This window comes from Brassica napus, chromosome A6 (assembly GCF_020379485.1).
Source record: "Brassica napus cultivar Da-Ae chromosome A6, Da-Ae, whole genome shotgun sequence".
Classification (NCBI taxonomy): domain Eukaryota; kingdom Viridiplantae; phylum Streptophyta; class Magnoliopsida; order Brassicales; family Brassicaceae; genus Brassica; species Brassica napus.
Window position 1 is genome coordinate 22652083 of NC_063439.1, and position 18394 is coordinate 22670476.

Here is an 18394-nt window from a genome sequence, read left to right on the forward strand (position 1 = left end):
ATTTTCTTAAGTCTTTGATTTTATTTTCCACTAATTACGAGTTGAGAGTTTATTTGTTTTATGAATTAAAAGGGACTTTGAACTTCACTGAAAAACGAGTTCCCTCCGAATCCCTCGATAGTTGCAAACCACATCAGAGAAAGACAAAGTGGGAAAAGCAGAATTTTCTGTAAAAATATCAATATAACTTCTAGAATTTGACCCCAAAAAAACTCTAAAAGAATCAAATATTATTGGTGGGAGAATTGAAAATGTCCAAAAATATTTTTTTTTTGCCTAATCCTGTTACATTTTATTATCAGTACGATAAATATATTGTTGGTCTCGTGGAGGGTAGAGGATATGTCTTGATATATGATTGAATAAAACGTTAATTTACTGGAAACTATGACAGTAGAATTGAGTTTTTTTTCAAAAAAAACAAGAACTATGACGTAGATTTATTGTTTTTGTAAACATGCGAAACATAACTGTTCGTAAACACTTGGCAAACTGTTCGTAAACACTTGGCATGCTTTGGAGGTTCATAGCTGGAAGCCTAAAAATAAGTGTAATGAGGCTAATTGGTTTTATCCACGCGATAGTATTCCACAAGATGCATTAACTTGTTGGAGCAATTAACGAGAAGTGTTATTTTCACATTATCCTTTTGTACTTGATCATTTCTTAACAATATCATTCCACGTTATTTTTCTTGCTTTATAAGTAGTATTCATTTTTGTGAATATAATAATGTTATATATATATATATATGTTTGTTTGTAAAAAAACAATAAATAAATGTTACTGCTAAGTGCGCATGAAAATGTCTCATTATTTTATCGAAGAAACATAGCAGACATAACATAGAAGGGAGAAGATGGTACCCAAAATAGTTGGTTCATTAAATTAATCTTATAAATAGGAAAAATGTTTGGAATATTATAATCAGATTATTAGTTGGATCACGCAGGGGTGGCTGTGTTTAAGGGACAATGTCGACACAAGAGACAACGATAGAAGAAACGTGGAAAGGGAAGAGTGGGTCTTAGGTTCGGATTTTAATACGTTCGGTTATCGGTTTGGTGTTTCCGAACCTCTAGAACTCCAGACGTCAGACAAAAAGACAACAACATGAGCCGTTTTTCTTCTTTGTTTTGAACAGAAACGCAAGTATATATTACTGTGTAAACTTCAAAAGCTTACAGAATTAATGAAAAGTAGTTATTTTCTTGACTTTAAATGTGAACTTTATATATGAGGTGTAACGCGAATGACTTTGTTGATACGGTACCATCAACTTAAGGAAGTCATTCACCTAGCTGCCATTCTTTATTCACACCTATTCTTTGAGCTGTATCAGTAACAAAGATTTATATGTTATAGTAATACAGGAAAAACTATATAAAATTAATAATATTAAGACTATGATATTTTATTAATTTATAGAGCTATTAATTTACAAAATATTTTATTTTTCTAGATTTTTATTTTAGAATATATCTTTTATAAAGTAAACAAAATAATTGATTTCACTGTATATACATTAATTCAATTTTTGAAATTCGACTTTCAAGTTATTTTTATTGTATTATTTGATGAATATCAAATATATTTTATAAATTTTAAATGTGTTTTAGATATAATTTTACTAAATATTAGTAAAATATATTGAAGTGTTAAAAAATAAAGAGATAATTCCCTTTTGAAATAAATAAGTAGTATAATTTTTTGTTTGTACTTAATAAAATGTATATATACAAAAATTATTAATTTATGACTTTAACGGGACCATATATTTACATAAGATTTTCTAAAATATTACTTTTTTGTTTCATATTAAGTGTCACTTTAAATTTGTGCACAGAGATTAATAAAACTTTTGATTTTGCATATTTTCTATATTAAACATCATTACCTATACACTTAACAATATTTCAGCCAATAGAAAAATAAACTAGAAAATAAAGTTAATAAATTATGCATTGAAATGCTAAGGCATTTATTTTGCAATAATTTTTTTCTCTACAACGACACTTAATATGAAATAGAGGGAGTATTATCTTATTATTATGTCGATTTGTGTTATATTTTGAACCGACTCAACTCGAGACCGGAAAAATTTATTAATTTATAGTTTCGTAAAATTTATCGAATATTAATTTATAGAGTTTCTATAGTGACAAAAAAAAAGTTTCTATAGTATTGTGTTCCGTTCAAGAGTTGGAGTTGATGTTTTGGTACATGGTACTATGTTTCATCACGGCAACATACAACACCAGTGAAGCATCATTGATTTGTTTTCCAATCGCTGCGGCAACTAACAACAAACAAACAGCCACCGGTGTCTCGTTTTTTATGTCTCCAACAATTAATCGGCCATTGTTTTTTCCGATTCTGTTTTTTTTTGTTGTCTCTGTTGCCGTACTTTTTCGAACGCTGCCGCTGGACGCATGAAACGAACAGAGCCAATATCACTTGATTCTATGTTTCTTTAAGAAGTCCGTTGATTCTGGCAAACATAGAAGAAGTCTGGAGATTAGACGTCAAACTCCTTATTGGACCGTAATACAAAACCAAAAAATTTCGCTGGCCTGTTTGGTGCAGATGAGGATAGGCCCGTTAATTACTCTGTCCTTACCGAATCACACGGCCCAATATCCAAGCAAAATTAATCCACCATGTTTCGGTAAGAAGCACGTAATCATAACGTTTGGTCACTGAATCAGGGAAACTAATCAGTTCTCGCGTGGAAGGGCTCAAAACGTAAACCCAACCTGGTACGGGGATCCAAACGAAACCGTCACATGTTAGCGAGGGTCTTGTAGCGGCGTCATGGCATTGTGAATGGACCACATCGATCTCATCTTCGTTGTACTTGCTAAAATATTGTCTTCAAAAATTCTACAAATAGTACACATTTCAACTAGCCACAATGATTAGGGTCGAGGGAAGTATGTATAAGTATTTTACTTTTCTTTTTCGAAAAGTATAAAGTAAAAAGTTCAAAAGAAGCATAGACAGAGATCCCGATGTATCCCATCACAGCCGCACATCTCGAAAATGTAACGCCACGACATCAATCTAAACCGTTAAACTAAACTAACAACTATTTTTTTTTGTAAACTAAACTAACAACTATTTCTGCTATAAAAGTCTCCTTTTCCGCAATTAGCTACATCATTCTGTCGCGTTAACATTAGAGAATCCACAAAGACAAGACTCACTTCACTTCCCTGCCTCCAAATCTCCGATGCCGTCAGCGACGAGGTGGTGGCGGATCCGCTTGGCTTCATCTGGATCCGAGCCGGGATGGTTTTCAGGAGTTGGATACGGACAGTGGCGCTGGCTGAGCTGGAGTCGCCCGGAGCTGAGTTTCTTGTCCGTAATGGTCGATGACGTTGTGTGGAAAGTAGTGGTGGCGTTCGAGTCGGTGGCTTTGGTCTCGATGCTTGGTTTCTTCTTTATCTTCTACGGCTGCACTGTCTGATTTTGAATTTCACTTAGGATTTTGTTTTTGTTTATTGCCGTAGAGTTTTGGGATTTCTTTTGTTGTTTTTCCTTATAATTTTTTTTTTATTGGTCTACTTCCACCGTACGCTAGTGGTAACGCAACGGCGGAGATACTGATGCTGTTGTTCAAGGATGCGCGTGATGATCACTCGTGACTCGCCGTAGTTTGTTTTAGTTTTGATTTCTCTTTCTGAATGATCATATCATGTCATGTTTGCCCAAAAAAAGAATGATCATATCATGTTATGTTTTGGTAGTTAAATGTTCAAATCCAACAAACCCCAAAAAGGAAAAATTGTTCATCAATATGATTTCGATTTCTAGTATAAATATTTAAAAAAAAATCAAAATAGGAATGGTCTTCGACTTTGAGATATTTGTTAATTTGAAATGGTAATCAAAATTTTATTCAACGATTAGGTAGGAAGTAGGAACCTAATCACTCTTCAAGCTATGTTAAAAAAGACCACGCGGGAAAACACACAAAGTTTGTTTGATTTGGGCTATAATGGGCTTGGGCCGTTGAAAACAAACAATCGTGAAAACGACGCCGTAGGATCCGTCAGAAACCCCAAACCTCTCGCTAAAGTTGTACAAGGAAGAAGCTTCGTCGGCGCCTGAGACTGTTGAGAAAAAGCTCCGATAATGGCGTGGATGCAAATGATACAGAACGCAAGATCTGTTCTGAGGAGAACTCAACCTTCTTCGACTCTAATCCTCTCTAGATTCTATTCCAAACCAGCTCCTTACGCAGGTAACCAACTTTTTCATTTCGATTTTGCTTCTTCGCTTATGTATCGATCCGTTACTTTAGAGCTCCTTAGGCTGCGAATGCTAGTGAAATAATTGGTGGGTTTTCACTGTTTTCAGTTTTTATAATCAAAAGGAATCATTTTTATCACCTCTGTGTATAGTTTCATTTTCAGTGATTGTAGTTTGCAGAGACATCTCTTGGATCACATTCTCTTATTGGATTTGATATTTTTGTGATGTTTTGCAGTGAAGGTTGGGATCCCTGAGTTCTTGAGTGGGATTGGTGGAGGAGTTGAGACACACGTTGCCAGGCTTGAAACTGAGTTAGGTGATCTTTCCAAACTGCTCGTGACTCGTACACTCAAGCTCAAGAAGTTTGGCATCCCTTGCAAACATGTAAGTTATCATGTCTCTGTTCTGCTATACGGTTTACATAGGTTTCAGTGGGCGTCTCTGTTCTGTTCCGTTACGTAATTTAGTGGAAGTGACTATACAAGTTAAGGAGAAAAGTTGAGTTCTTGAAAATTTCATGCATAAAGAGGCCGATAGAGATGTGTATAGTTCCTATTATTGTGTAGTCTTGGTAGTGGAGAGTCTCATTGTTATCACCCAAAAAGCATGACATGGAGGCTTGTACGCAGTTTCTGTCAGTGTCACTCGCTAAGGCATTTCTCTTTTCATGTAAATGTTAATAGGTTTGATAAACAACACCATCAAATGTTTTGATTTGTTGACTTTATATTCTTCATATTCACTATATTTTTGCTTGAATATGATTTTTTTTGTTTTGACAATTCTAAATTCTGGTTTTGCAGAGGAAGCTGATACTGAAATACAGCCAGAAATACAGGCTAGGGCTATGGAAACCTAGAGCTGATGCGATAAAGGCGTGATTGGATCGTATTGTGAAGTCTCTGTAATGCGTGTTGGTTTTGCTACTGAATGAGTTGTTCTCAGAATGTTCTAGGCATAGCAATGAGCCAATCACTGTAAACTCAGTTCTTATTTTTCTGCATTTTCATGAACCTTGTTATCTCCATGGGTCTAGAAACAATAAAGCCATGCTTGAAAAATCCTAAAGCAGTAATGTTTTTGAAGTGGTGGATGTATTTTATTTGGCCTCCTCTCCCTGTATCAAGACTGCTTTCAAAGTTCCTTTTTACCGTGACAAATATGCTCAGTTTCATTCTAATACTAAATCGCCTGATAGATGATGAAATATTGAAACGTTGCCCACAAGGTTTACATGATAAGAGAGTCCAGTCTTGTGTGTTCGGTTTGGGCTTGGTTCAAGTTATGACTTCGTTGAGCTCACGGGCCTAGTTTACGTATAAACTTTGGTTCTCGGGGCTCACTGCTCACAAATTGATTGGTGTCCCAGTTGTTAAGAACCGAACCATTGTCCAGTTTTGTCTTCGTGGTCAACCAAGAGACTCGATCCACCAAGTGTCTTAGGCATATTTTACAAGTCGTTTATCATATCCTCCAATCTAATTTTTGATTTCTGAACTTTCTGTACAAACAAAAATAATGCAAAAGTCATCAATATATTTTGATGTTTTCTCCACTTAAAAGAAAGAGAATGCTAATTAGGGTTTGATTAACGCTCTACACTCCTGATTGTAGATGACTGGAAATGACACGGTCGATATTCTTCGATGGTCGTTCTGAGGTTCTCAGAATACTTCCGATCGTCTTAGACCAACAACCCAAGAACACCAATGCTCCTATCAGATACCACTCTAGGCTTTTCAACCCGAAAAAGCAATAACTGATAGTTAGTTCGTCCAGACAATGACTAATAACATATGAAACCCGTACTTTAAAAACATTCTTTACATATCATTCAAAAACATCTTACGAAATTTGTTATATATAACCTCGAGGTTTTCGGTCAACAAATCTTATACATAAGAAATATCAAAACGACTTTGCAAGGATGATAAAACTACCGCTAGCTAATGTTGTTCCTTCCAGTCCTAGAGTAAGGTCTCCCATCTACTGGTTATCTGCATCACAAATGAGTCATGAGTAACTAGTTTGCTCAGTAAGCCTAGTCCCACACCCTAACGTATATTAATAATATCACAAGCAATGAACTTCATTTGTATGCAGTGGAAATATATTCCATAGTTAATAAAAATACATATATAAGGCATATCATTCCATCGATGTGAATCTTATCTTATACCTCGCTTCCTATTCCCGTATTCCATATCACTCATATAATCATACATATATATATGCTAGACCCGAGAAACCACAAAGGCTAAACGAGTCTAGCGAGTTAGCATCACCATCATCGTCGAATGTCCAATATGAACATTCGACACTACATCGTCATGCAGTACACGGTCTACAGGGTGCCCCCATCATCTTGTCTTTATGACCTGGTTCCATTCGCAGGACCAGTCACGGTACTAATCGTTCATACGTGAATATTTTGAGAAACAGGTTTAATAAGACTTCACATAATTAATACTCCATACTTATTTATATACATATATAAATTAGTACTTGAGAACAAGTACTAAGGCTTGGGATGAACCTCAAAGAATAAATCATAATAATTTTTTAAGTATTTACATAAGTAAACACCTAACCATTCAATATAAATTAAAGACTTACTTATCAAACAAGCATAATCAGTAATTTCAATCAAGCAACACTTAATCCTAAAACTCATCAATCATCTATCTAGACTCACCTTTAAATCCATGAGATTGGCTAAGGAAGACTAGACTCGAGTTCAAGCTCAAGCTAATCACACTCGGCTTCTGGAACATTCTCGAATTAAAACCACCACAACGATCCGGCTGATCCGACCACTCTCCTTGACCATATGTACCAATAACATAACGGTTTGAACAAAGGTTAATCAGTCCGGTCCAACCCCAAGGTTCAAGATTCAGGACAGCTACTAATTAAGAGAAGTTCAAGGCAACTTCAGTTCGGTTCAAACATAAATTGTTTCAGCTAAGTTGTCTAGATGATAGGGGACCATGAGCTGAACTAATATAAATTCACACAAGGGATTAAGAAATTAATCCAGAGAGGAAGATCAACAACTCAGCCAGCTGGTTATAATCTAAACTGATCTGGATCAAAAGGCAAAACAGTTTACTGGTTCAAATCAAACAATGTCTGAACTCAACTGATACACCACTTTAAGATGAAGCCACGCCAAACCTGATCAGTACCACATCAAGACAAGGTTGGACTCAATCCGAACAAAGCTGAATCGTGGTCAATCCAACATAAATGCTCACATAAAAATTATCCACACAATAACTTACATCTTTACCGATTAAAATCAAAGGATGAAGAACATGGGTGATTCTCAACTTCAGGACACAAATATCCAACTCTTTACTACCCAAATATTCACTGATTAAAGTCACAAGATGGTGAGAAAGGGTCGTCCAAGCTCACTTCTCTTCCCTGATTTTTTTTCTGAATTTTTCAACCAATATTTCTCACAGATTTTTCTCTCTTCTTTCTCTCTTTCTCTCTGAATTTTCAGTCTGGTTTTGGAGCTTAAGAGCTCTCCCAGGAAGACCAGAGGTTAATAAATGAGAGGATATCAGCATAGGAAGAGTCAGCAAGAAAGGACAGAATTAAGAGACAAGTGGTGAGCTGAATCACACTTTCCCTCCCATGAAGTAAACTCATTTCCTTCCCATGAAGAAACATCAAGCAGCTGGTGACTTGTACATGAATTTTTAATGAATCAAGTAGACATTTAAGCAGGTGCAAGTCACATGACTGGTCCAGAAAGCAAGCAGGTGAAAATCATGTGCATCGCACATGACCGGCCAAGCAGCTGAACGGTCTTTTCAGACAGTTTTCGACCAACATTTCCCGTCCGTCGAATCTCGTCTTGCTTTCGGATAAAATAGTCCAGCTTAAATAAAAACCGTCCATTTTAATTAACACTCGGTCAAAACTATCAAGGGAAGGTCTATCGACCACAAGACAGTCCCGTCGAGACATTAATCAATGGGTCGATTTTTATTTTTAATTGTGGTCAAACCAACTCCAAACTGGTCGAGCGGAATTTTTCTCAACCAAAATCCTATTCGTTCGTGAGGGTATTTACAGCGTTTGTGATGGTTGTGGTTTTAAGCGTTACTAGAGATTGATATGTACGTTTGTGTGGATGTTAGTTTTTACTTTTTTATAAATTGTTTGATGACATTTCTAAACACATAAGTTATTTGGATATTTCTAGGTTCCTACAAATCTATCCGGACCCGGAAGGATCCAAGTCCAAACCTCATCCAAAAATTTATAATATCCGAACAAAGTTTAATTTTAAACTCAAATATCCAACACCAAAAAAAACGATCCGGACCCTGAAGATTTCGAGTCCGAACCCTGTCCAAAATTTTATAATATTCGAATAAAATTTATTTTAAACCCAAAAATCCTATACCTAAAATTTAATTTAACCAAGGAATCACTCTCACGACAAGACCCACTTTGCGTCAACTCCACCACCACCACTGCCAACAAACGTCACTCAATTCTAGAGAATAGAAAAGTGAGTTAATGGCCTTCTTCAGCAAGAGAATATCCTTGTCTCTACGAATTTGATCATCCAAGGCTGAAACAGCACTATTATGTAAATATGCTGAACACTCAAAAGTACATAAGGTGGAAACCTAGAAGGTTTGATTTTTGGAGTTTCTACATTGAACTGATGTATGAGTTAATGGGACCAGATCATATTTTTTTCTGTGGTTTACTTTTTTTTACTTTTATCTTAAGTGCGCTAAACTTTATTTTCACTGTTAATTTTTTGGCTTGCATAGAATTTGACTGTATTTCTTTTTATTTGTGTGGATTGATTCTTAATTTTCATATCATTAAATTATGTAAAATTTACAATGCAATCACCATTTATCACTAACATATTTTTACTTAGCGTTGATGTTGATTAAACTGAAATTTACTAGGTTAATATTGCATTGTTTATGGGAATTGTTGTGATATATTTTTGAAATATAGAGTTATTTTGAATATTAAATGTATGTTAACACCGATAAAAACTTGTTGCACAATAAAAGTATAATATGCGTCAGATCAAACAAACACAAATATACAAATATGCATATATATATTTAATATGTTATAAGAATACAATGGTAATTTTTTTAATTTGAAAGTAGTTACGAAAGACAATTCCAAATATACGTGCATATGAAACCACCATCGGTTACAGGAACAGCATATTCTTCATGACTTGTTACATGTTTGTTGCAAAACTTTTTGCAAGCTTCTTCACAAATAGTCATATCTGCTTTTTTGGCTACTTTCATGCATTGATTCGAGATGCAGTGTTTGATACATTTTTCACCATTGGTTGAAACACAAATTTGCGCCGAAAACATCACTGTACATATAGCTACAATCATGAAAATAATGAATGATTTTTTACAAGTTTGAGTCGTCATAAAGTATATTGTTAGAACAAATATGAAATTCTAATACAGTATAGTCTGATTTTGATCGTGAAAAGATGATTTTTTTTTGTAATATTGTGTTAGTCTTGGTAATTTATATAGTAAATTAATGATGACTATTTTTAACAGTTTGTTTTAAATTTTTAGTTGTTGCTCTGTTTTAACGTATATAAACCGAATAAGTTATGTGAAACTTATCTGTACTTTCTTATGTTAGTTATCTATCCAGTTTTTCTTATAACAATATAAAATATATCATTTATAACTATTGTAGTTGTATTTTAAATGATCTCATAGTATTTATTTTATGTCTAAACTCGCAAAATTATGGTTTTATTTTGAAATCCTCAAATGACAATTTTTTTTAGAAAGTATATTGTTTTAAATTAGAAAATATTTTAATTTTTTTCCTCTAATATATGAAAAAAAACTTAATAATTAAATCATGAAGAAAATGGCTCTGAGTGCAATTTCTTTGACTATTTTTTTCAGTTAATCTTTTCACTTCTTTTGCTTAGTAACAACTGTGTTTACCACGGTTTCTGTTTTTTTCAGGCTACATCGGGGGTGGTTATCTGACGGTTCTCCACACAAGCCTCCCATCTTCGTAGTGGGCGGTTTTGACTACTACAGCGATCCGGTTTTTTGGTCAGGAAGGATTTATAACCCTTTTATATACCTGTTTAAATGCGGAAAAAAATTTCAAGCTTTCACCTTTGATAAGAAACATAAATGTCTAAGAGTTCAGGTGTTCTGAGGTCAATACCCCAATACCCTACCGATGACACTACACCTTAAGCTCTTAAATGAGATAATTGGTGGTGATTTTGGATATCTCTTATGAGTAGTGGGCTTGAAATGGTTAGGTTTGGGAGATGAGGTCATGTACATGGAAGTACCTTATAAGATTGATACTAATTGATGTGGCTTGTCACATACAGTGGTGAAAGTGAATAGTTCAAAGGATATGCGAGTTCTTGCGTTTTCAAACTTCTTTCACAGGGTTAGTTCTTTGTTTTGCTTGTGGGCAAGCAAAGGCTAAGTTCTTTCGCGAAGTTGATATATAACATGGTTTTTACAGAGTTTTTATATTGTTAAAATAGATAAGTTCTATTTGTATTTTGTAATAAATGAAGTCGGATTATTTAGAAAAGACAATAAATAAAGTGGTATAAATTAGTTAAAATGAAAGGAAGAAATTGCAAGAAATCACTTACAAATAGGTAAGCATTATTTTGTATTTCATTTTTAATAGAATAGTTTAAACGTTTTGTACGACTGATATATCGGTTAAAAATTAAGAGTTTGTGGGATTATTATGACTAGTTGATTACTAAACAAAGCAGCGATTTAATAATAAAATGAAAAATATTAACATTTTATATAATGATATAAATATTAAAAAATATTATTATAAGTAATGTAAAAATTCTTTTATAGAATTGTATTATTAATTTTTAAAAATTTATTTTTGGCTATAGATATATTAATATAAAAAAATTATAGCAAATACTTTTCACTACAAGAAAATGTGGTATATTACGACTACAATAGTGTCGTTGTAATTTACATTGTCTTTACGTCTACTTTACGACGACATATAAAATCGTCGTAATGTAGACATAAGTTTGCTATGATAACGTTTCGTTATAAATTAGTCGTAAAGTAACATCTATTTAAGAACGACCTAGTCGTAGCTTTGCTACGAAAGCCTTTCGTCGTAAATTAATCATGACGTTACGACTAGTTTACGACAACCTTTCTATTTCGTCGTAAAGAGGTCGTTAAGTTACGTCTATTTCACATCTAATAGTTTCCATCTAATTAACGACCTTTTTACGAGGAATGCAGTTGTAAATTAGTAGTAAAAGTTATGGTGAACATAAATTGATCGTAACATTCCCACCTACCAAAATAAAAAATTTCCTATAAATATGCTCTCCTCTCTCATTCTTAAGATGCACAAAAAAATAAAAATAAAAGTTAAAAAATGTCTCGAGATATCTATGAGCTCCGGAGTTAGATGTATGCACACAAAGATTCTGCGGGAAGAGTGACAAGCAAATTTCTCAACAGAGCAGAGATATTCTTGTACCATGCCGGAAAGACGTCTTTCACGCAGGAAACATGTAAAATGTTCTGTCCACGTCGTAAATGCAAGAATACCAAGTTTGCTCAGAGTGAAACAGTTTGGAAACATAGAGTAAATAGAAGATTAACTCCACAACACTACATTTGGTTTCACCATGAAGAAGGTGATAGTAGGAATGAAGCTAGTAGTAGTAATCAATTTAAAAATATTTGTAATAGAGATGAACCGAGTTATTTGCATTCTGAAATCCCTCAGGAGGATCAGATGGTAGATACTGATAGGATGCATGATATGGTAAATTGTCGTTCTTTTATTCGCTTGTCTAAACTGATTTTTTTAAAAGTAAATGTCACAGGTAATACACGGCCCATTGTTAATAATGTATGTTGGGTTAAAATATACGAAAACCCTTTTGTCTAGAATATGTTTTTGTATTTTTCAATATCCATTAAGAAGTCCAATTTTCTAAGTTTATAGGTAGATTTAAGGATTTTTACTAATTAACATAATAAAAATTACCAATATCAAATAAATTACATAAAAATTACTAAGAATAAAATTTTGTAATTTTTAAACTCACAAAAATAATTTCTATGATAACGTTTTGACTGTTGAATATCCAAAAATATTATTATGCAAAAGGGTTCAGATAAAACTCGGATTCCCGAATCAGAAGAACCAAATTAAATTTGGTCCGAAAAATAGTATCGAATCCGAACTAAAACCGGCAAAAATTCGCATGGATTCAATTTTTTTGTATCTAAAGAAGTAGAACTGAACCTAATCCAAACCGTAATATTACAGGTATCCGAATATATCTGAATCATATATAAATATATATATATATACATAAATATTTTAATTATTTTTAGTTTTAATATCCAAAATATATAAAATATTTTCAAATTTTCCAAAATACTTAAAAATATATACAAATAGTCAAAAATAAATATCTAAAATAGCAAAACAATACTCAAATCACCAAAAATACTTAAAATATATATTGATTCTCCATCTAAATATTCAAGTCGAACCAAATTTTATGTTGAATTTAGGTATTTTGATATGTTATTCAAATTCATATGTTAAATATTAATTTTACTTTTACATTTTTAGAAATTCAAGTACATATAAATTTAAATGTTTAAATACAATTTAAATGGGTTATCTAAATCCAAATCGAACAAGAAAAGATCTGAACCGAACTTCGACCGGAATATATAAATACATGAATAGGGGTGAATTCTTCAAACTCAAAAACCCAAAATTCGAATAGACCCAAACCAAACAAGTATGGATACTAACATCGTATAAATACATTTGAAAAAGATAATTAATCATTTTGATTTATAAGTAAACACCCACGCGGGCGCGCAGATCAAAATCTAGTTAATGGTTAAATAGCATTGTATTAGTATAAAAATCCAATATAATTCTCACCATATCACTTTAGTTTTTTGGTGTCACACTTTTGAGAAACTAAAATGTGAAAATTTTAATCAATTTGTTTTTAAAAAAATTTCTCGATCTACATACAATTTGAAAAGATATACCCACATTTTAATATTTATTTTAATATTTTTATTTTTAAAAATGTAATGAATTATTTTTTTAAGATTCCAGATAAAGTTTCATTTATCTTACAACTCAATTTTCAATCATGTTTATTATTTGATTAATTCTATTTTATCAATTAGTGAGATAGTAAATTTGTTGCCTTATGAATCTCAACAAAGAAAATCGTCTTTCTGATCAAAGAGAAATATTTTTATTCATGTACAATAAAGGTGGTAAATTTTTTGGACAATACATAATAATATTATATATCCATTTTGGATAATAAAATTGGAACAAATCTTACAATAAATATGAATCCTAGATTTGAAACCTGATAGGAAATAATTTAGGGAAAATTGCCAAAAGAGAATAAAAATTCGGTATGGTTTTCTCTTTGGTATAATTACATCATTAAGTTGTCCCTTTGGTATAATGTTTTTAATAATCCCAAAACTAACCCTTGATTAATCAAATTAATCAAATTAATACATTTTAAAAGTATTTAAATATTAAAAAACGAGTTAAAAATAAAATTAAAAAAAATAATATATATATAATTGGGAAAAACCTTAGGATAGCACTAAAAAAATTTATGTCACAAATATAGATTCTAAAGATCAAAATGACCAAAATGTTTTATTAAAGATAAATATACATTTATACTCTTAGGATTAAGTAATTCAAACCTTAGAGTTTAGAGTTAAGGGGTGGAGATTTGGGATTGAGATTTTAAATTTTATTAAATAAAATATTCAAAATTTGAAAAAAAAATTTGAAAAAGTTTGAATTTGAAAACATATAATCTAAAACTATAAAAAAAATATTTTTTTAATTTTTATATATATATTTAGGGTATTATGATTCTTTTACCTATTAAATGAAACATTTTGGTCACTTTCCTCCTTGTGGTCTATTTTTGTGACCAAAACTTAAAAATAGTCTATTTATGAGAATTGCTCTATATAATTTTAAGTCACTATTTTAGAGTATATTAATAAAAATAATATATTTGACGTTTTTATATTAATATAAATTTTCTGATATAACAATTGAATTCAAAATAATTATATTAATAAATACATTACTAAAAAAATGAATATGTTAATAAAAATTTAATTAACATAAAGAGCATACAAAAAAATAATATTTTTTTTATAAACTGTACATTTAAATTTACAAATATTTCCAAAATATTGACTAAAAGTTTTTAGTCGATATTCAACAATTTTTAGTGTATGTTAACTATTTTATAAATTACTTAAATATCTTAAACATTTTTAAATATTTTAAATTTTTAATCATATTTTGATAAATAATTTTATACTTTAATTAGTCATAATAAGTAACACTTATATACTAATATTTTTATGATACTTATATACTTTAATTCAATTATTACTTTTAATATATAATGTTAATTAAAAATAGAATATTCTCTTGCATAGCATGGATAATAACATTTATATATTCCCCGTGATATACACAATTGAATTTCAAATAATTCTATAAATAAATATATTAATAAAAATAAAAAATTATACGTAAATTATTTTTAGTCAATATATGTTTGTAAATATATCAAAAAATATATGTTTATAACTTTTAGGCAAGCACAAAGATTACAAATATTTTTTAGAATATTTTTGTGACCAAATATACACGTTTTAAGAAGTTAGAATATTTCAAATATTTATAGAATATTTTCTTAACTGAAATTTTCTAAATTTTCGCAACAATGAGGTTTTCTTATTTGTAGAAGACACTTTTTACATAGCGTAGAACGAAAACAAAAATTCTACAAACAGATTCTACCTCATGCAACCGTCAGAGTAATGTTTAGATTTCACGTTCCGAGAGTTGTAGAATACATAATAAAAATAGAAGATGCATTCTACAGAAAAGTAGCTATCTTTACAATTAGTAGAATTCACATTTCCCATATTTAGAACTTTAAGTAAAAGTAGATTGTTCGTTCTAAAAAAAGTAGATGAACTTGTTTAATTTAGAATTTACTTTCTACTAACCCATATTCCATAGAAGATGAATTCTTCTTTTAGTAGAACGTAATTTTAAAATTTAATTTATCAAGTTTTTCAGTCAAAAAAAAAAGAGTTTGTGTATATGAATGTTTTATCAATTGTTTCCATTTTTTATAAATTTTTTAATTCATAAAACTATTTATTTCATTAACTTTTAGAATTGGAAAGGGTAAAAGAAAGAAAAAATGGACAAAATTTTTTTTATACCAAAAGGACAACTACGCTGAACTTTTGTTCCGTTTTGGCAATTTTTCCAATAATAATTTACCACTTGCTTGACCAGACAAAAATGTGATATTACTTGTGATAATATTTTAGACATGATAAGAACTAATTTATCATGTGCTTGACCAGACGAAGACGTAGTTGTACTTTAGTTTTTATGTTACTTTCTCAACCAAACAAATTTTTATGTTAATTTTAGTTTTTGATGACACTTTATTCAAATTTACATTTGTATATTATTTTTATTTTTAGATTTTTAAAATTGAACATATAATTCAATTTAAATTTTCTTACATAATTTAAATGGATACTTGAATCCGAAGAAAAGCAACAATGATCCGAACCAATTTAAAGTTTATAATCTGAATGAAATTCAATCTCCAAAATTCAAAACTTGAATAGATCAAATCCGAACTGAACATAAAAGTCATGAAGGAATACCCGAAACACCTACCCCTTAGTAAAATATAATCAGTCCGCAGCATATCAATTAAGCCAAAATTCGATAAATTGAAATGTTGAGTCAATTTAATAGTTGTAATAAAGAGAAAGTTAGATTCAGAATATATCCTATATTAAATAGGAAATATACTATTCCACTTAAAGCAACAAAAAAAATTCAGCCCTCACTACCGTAATCATATTACAATTAAGAGTCATATTACAATTTCATTCTCATCCTCTCATTATTCTTTCTTCCCTTCAATTTTTTTTTTCACAAATACGATAAAACTTAAATAAACATGCCTGGTTTGTTCATCTTCATAGCTTTGCTTCTGAGTTCTTGTACTGGATTGTCGACAGCAACTGATCAAACTTGTGGTAACAAAGTGGTAAACACAATCTTCGTTGACCTAGCCGGTTCAGGAAAACACAGAACCGTTCAATCTGCCATTGATTCTGTTCCTGAACCCAATTCTCAATGGATCAAAATCAAAATAAAAGGAGGTGTCTACGTGTAAGTAAAGACCAAACTCGCTACAGTTCTTTTTGTTAATATATTTGTTCCAGTTTTCGAACGCAGCGTTCTTAACCGCGGTTTTATAGCGTTTGATATTTCTTAGATTTCCATTTCTTAAATAAAAATTTAATACGTTTAGCTTGTCCGCTTGATCTTCTTCCCTTAAAACGTTTTGGAATCCTGGTTAAAGCAAAGTACAATTAATCTTTTAACATAGTTTTGTGATGATGAACCAGAGAGAAAGTGGAAATACCGTTGACGAAACCGTGCATAATAGTAGAAGGAGAGGGACAAAGAGTCACGACCATCACGTACAATGCTCACGCAGCCACTGATGTCAGCTCCACTTTCACCTCCCACCCATCCCATGTTGTCGTCAGAAACTTAACAATCATGGTTACGTAGCCTCTATATTATCTTTGACTATATAACCTTTTTTGACGTGACAATATTCTAACATGACTATAATTTTCATATGTAATATTTGTGGCAGAATTCGTATAATCGTTTGAGTATTCGAAGTAGACCGAGTTGGGATATAAAGCCAGCGGTAGCGCTTACGGTTTATGGCGATAAATCAGCGTTCTGCAACTGCGGTTTCTTGGGGTTACAAGATACGTTGTGGGATGTTCAAGGCAGACATCTCTTCAAAAACTGTTACATCGAAGGTGCTATTGATTTCATTTTTGGTAGTGGCCAATCTATCTACGAGGTACGCATATATATATACCTAATCTCTCTCTACAATCATAGACTTAGATTAGAGTGCTTTTTGCTTGCTACTATTGTTATATAGCATGGCCGCATAAACAGCACTTTATCACTATTTACACAAGAATTGTTACATTCACACAACACAATCTTTTCATAAAGCCTTTTTGGTTGATAGCAAAAGTAAAAGCAGATCGATGAACTATTGAACTATTTGCCAGTATAACTATACAATGATTTCTTTATAGAATGATGTGGTATAAACGGGTAATTTTTGTACCATTGCCATCATTCTTTGTTAGTGACACCAAAAATTAAGATATACGTACAGGATAGAGGTTTTTTTTTAAGATGAAAGTTTATGTAAAATGTTTTGACAGGACTGTCATATAAATGCAACGGCGGGCGTATTGGCACCAATAGTGAACTTTGGGTACATAACGGCTCAAGCAAGATGGAGTCTCAAGGACCCGAGTGGGTTCGTGTTCTTACGTGGAAGTGTTACAGGGACCATGAATGTATACCTTGGACGAGCCTATGGTCCATTCAGCCGAGTCATTTTCTTCCAAACAGATCTCGCTTCTGTCGTTGTCCCTCAGGGCTGGTTCCCTTGGAACTACGCTGGCCACGAGTAAGCACATCTTTACATATATATAGATATACCCCGGCCAATTCATTTGCTTTAAAAATAACCATATTTGTAATTTTTTGTGTTTAGATCAAGGTTCACGTACGCAGAAGTTGAGTGTAAAGGAGCAGGATCGCATTTATCTAGAAGAGTTCCTTGGATTAACAAAGATGTTTCTACGCTCGCTAAGGACCAATTTGCTACCTACTCTTTCATTGACCAAGATGGATGGCTCTCTAATATTCCTCCTTTCTAATGAAACTCGCTTTAATTTGTTGTTACCAAATTATTTTCTACTCTTGTTGAATAGAATATTATTGTGTTTAATCTTCTTTATACAGTGTTATTTCTGTGGACATACTACCATTTATCTCTAAAGCATATGTTGCCTACTAAAACGTTCTCATCGTTTTGTATCGTTCTTAAACTTTATATATCAGTTGTTGCGGCCTCTTTGATATTGTGCAGCTT

The 18394-nt window shown here is 31.8% G+C and overlaps 3 protein-coding genes across 3 annotated transcripts; all 3 read left to right on the forward strand.

Annotated features, from left to right (window-relative positions):
* Positions 1-3146: 3146 nt before the first annotated feature.
* On the forward strand, positions 3147-3798 carry BNAA06G28330D. The gene has a single exon (XM_013791810.3). It carries the CDS (start codon positions 3233-3235, stop codon positions 3467-3469), a length of 237 nt encoding a protein of 78 aa, XP_013647264.1. The 5' UTR covers positions 3147-3232; the 3' UTR covers positions 3470-3798.
* Positions 3799-4034: 236 nt separating this feature from the next.
* BNAA06G28340D lies at positions 4035-5360 on the forward strand. The gene is made up of 3 exons (XM_013791809.3): positions 4035-4246; positions 4493-4641; positions 5061-5360. Exons 1-3 carry the CDS (start codon positions 4138-4140, stop codon positions 5136-5138), a joined length of 336 nt encoding a protein of 111 aa, XP_013647263.2. The 5' UTR covers positions 4035-4137; the 3' UTR covers positions 5139-5360.
* A 10723-nt stretch (positions 5361-16083) lies between these two features.
* On the forward strand, positions 16084-18394 carry LOC106396275 (putative pectinesterase 52). Its single transcript, XM_013836618.3, has 5 exons — positions 16084-16581; positions 16821-16980; positions 17078-17296; positions 17676-17926; positions 18014-18394. Exons 1-5 carry the CDS (start codon positions 16367-16369, stop codon positions 18177-18179), a joined length of 1011 nt encoding a protein of 336 aa, XP_013692072.2. The 5' UTR covers positions 16084-16366; the 3' UTR covers positions 18180-18394.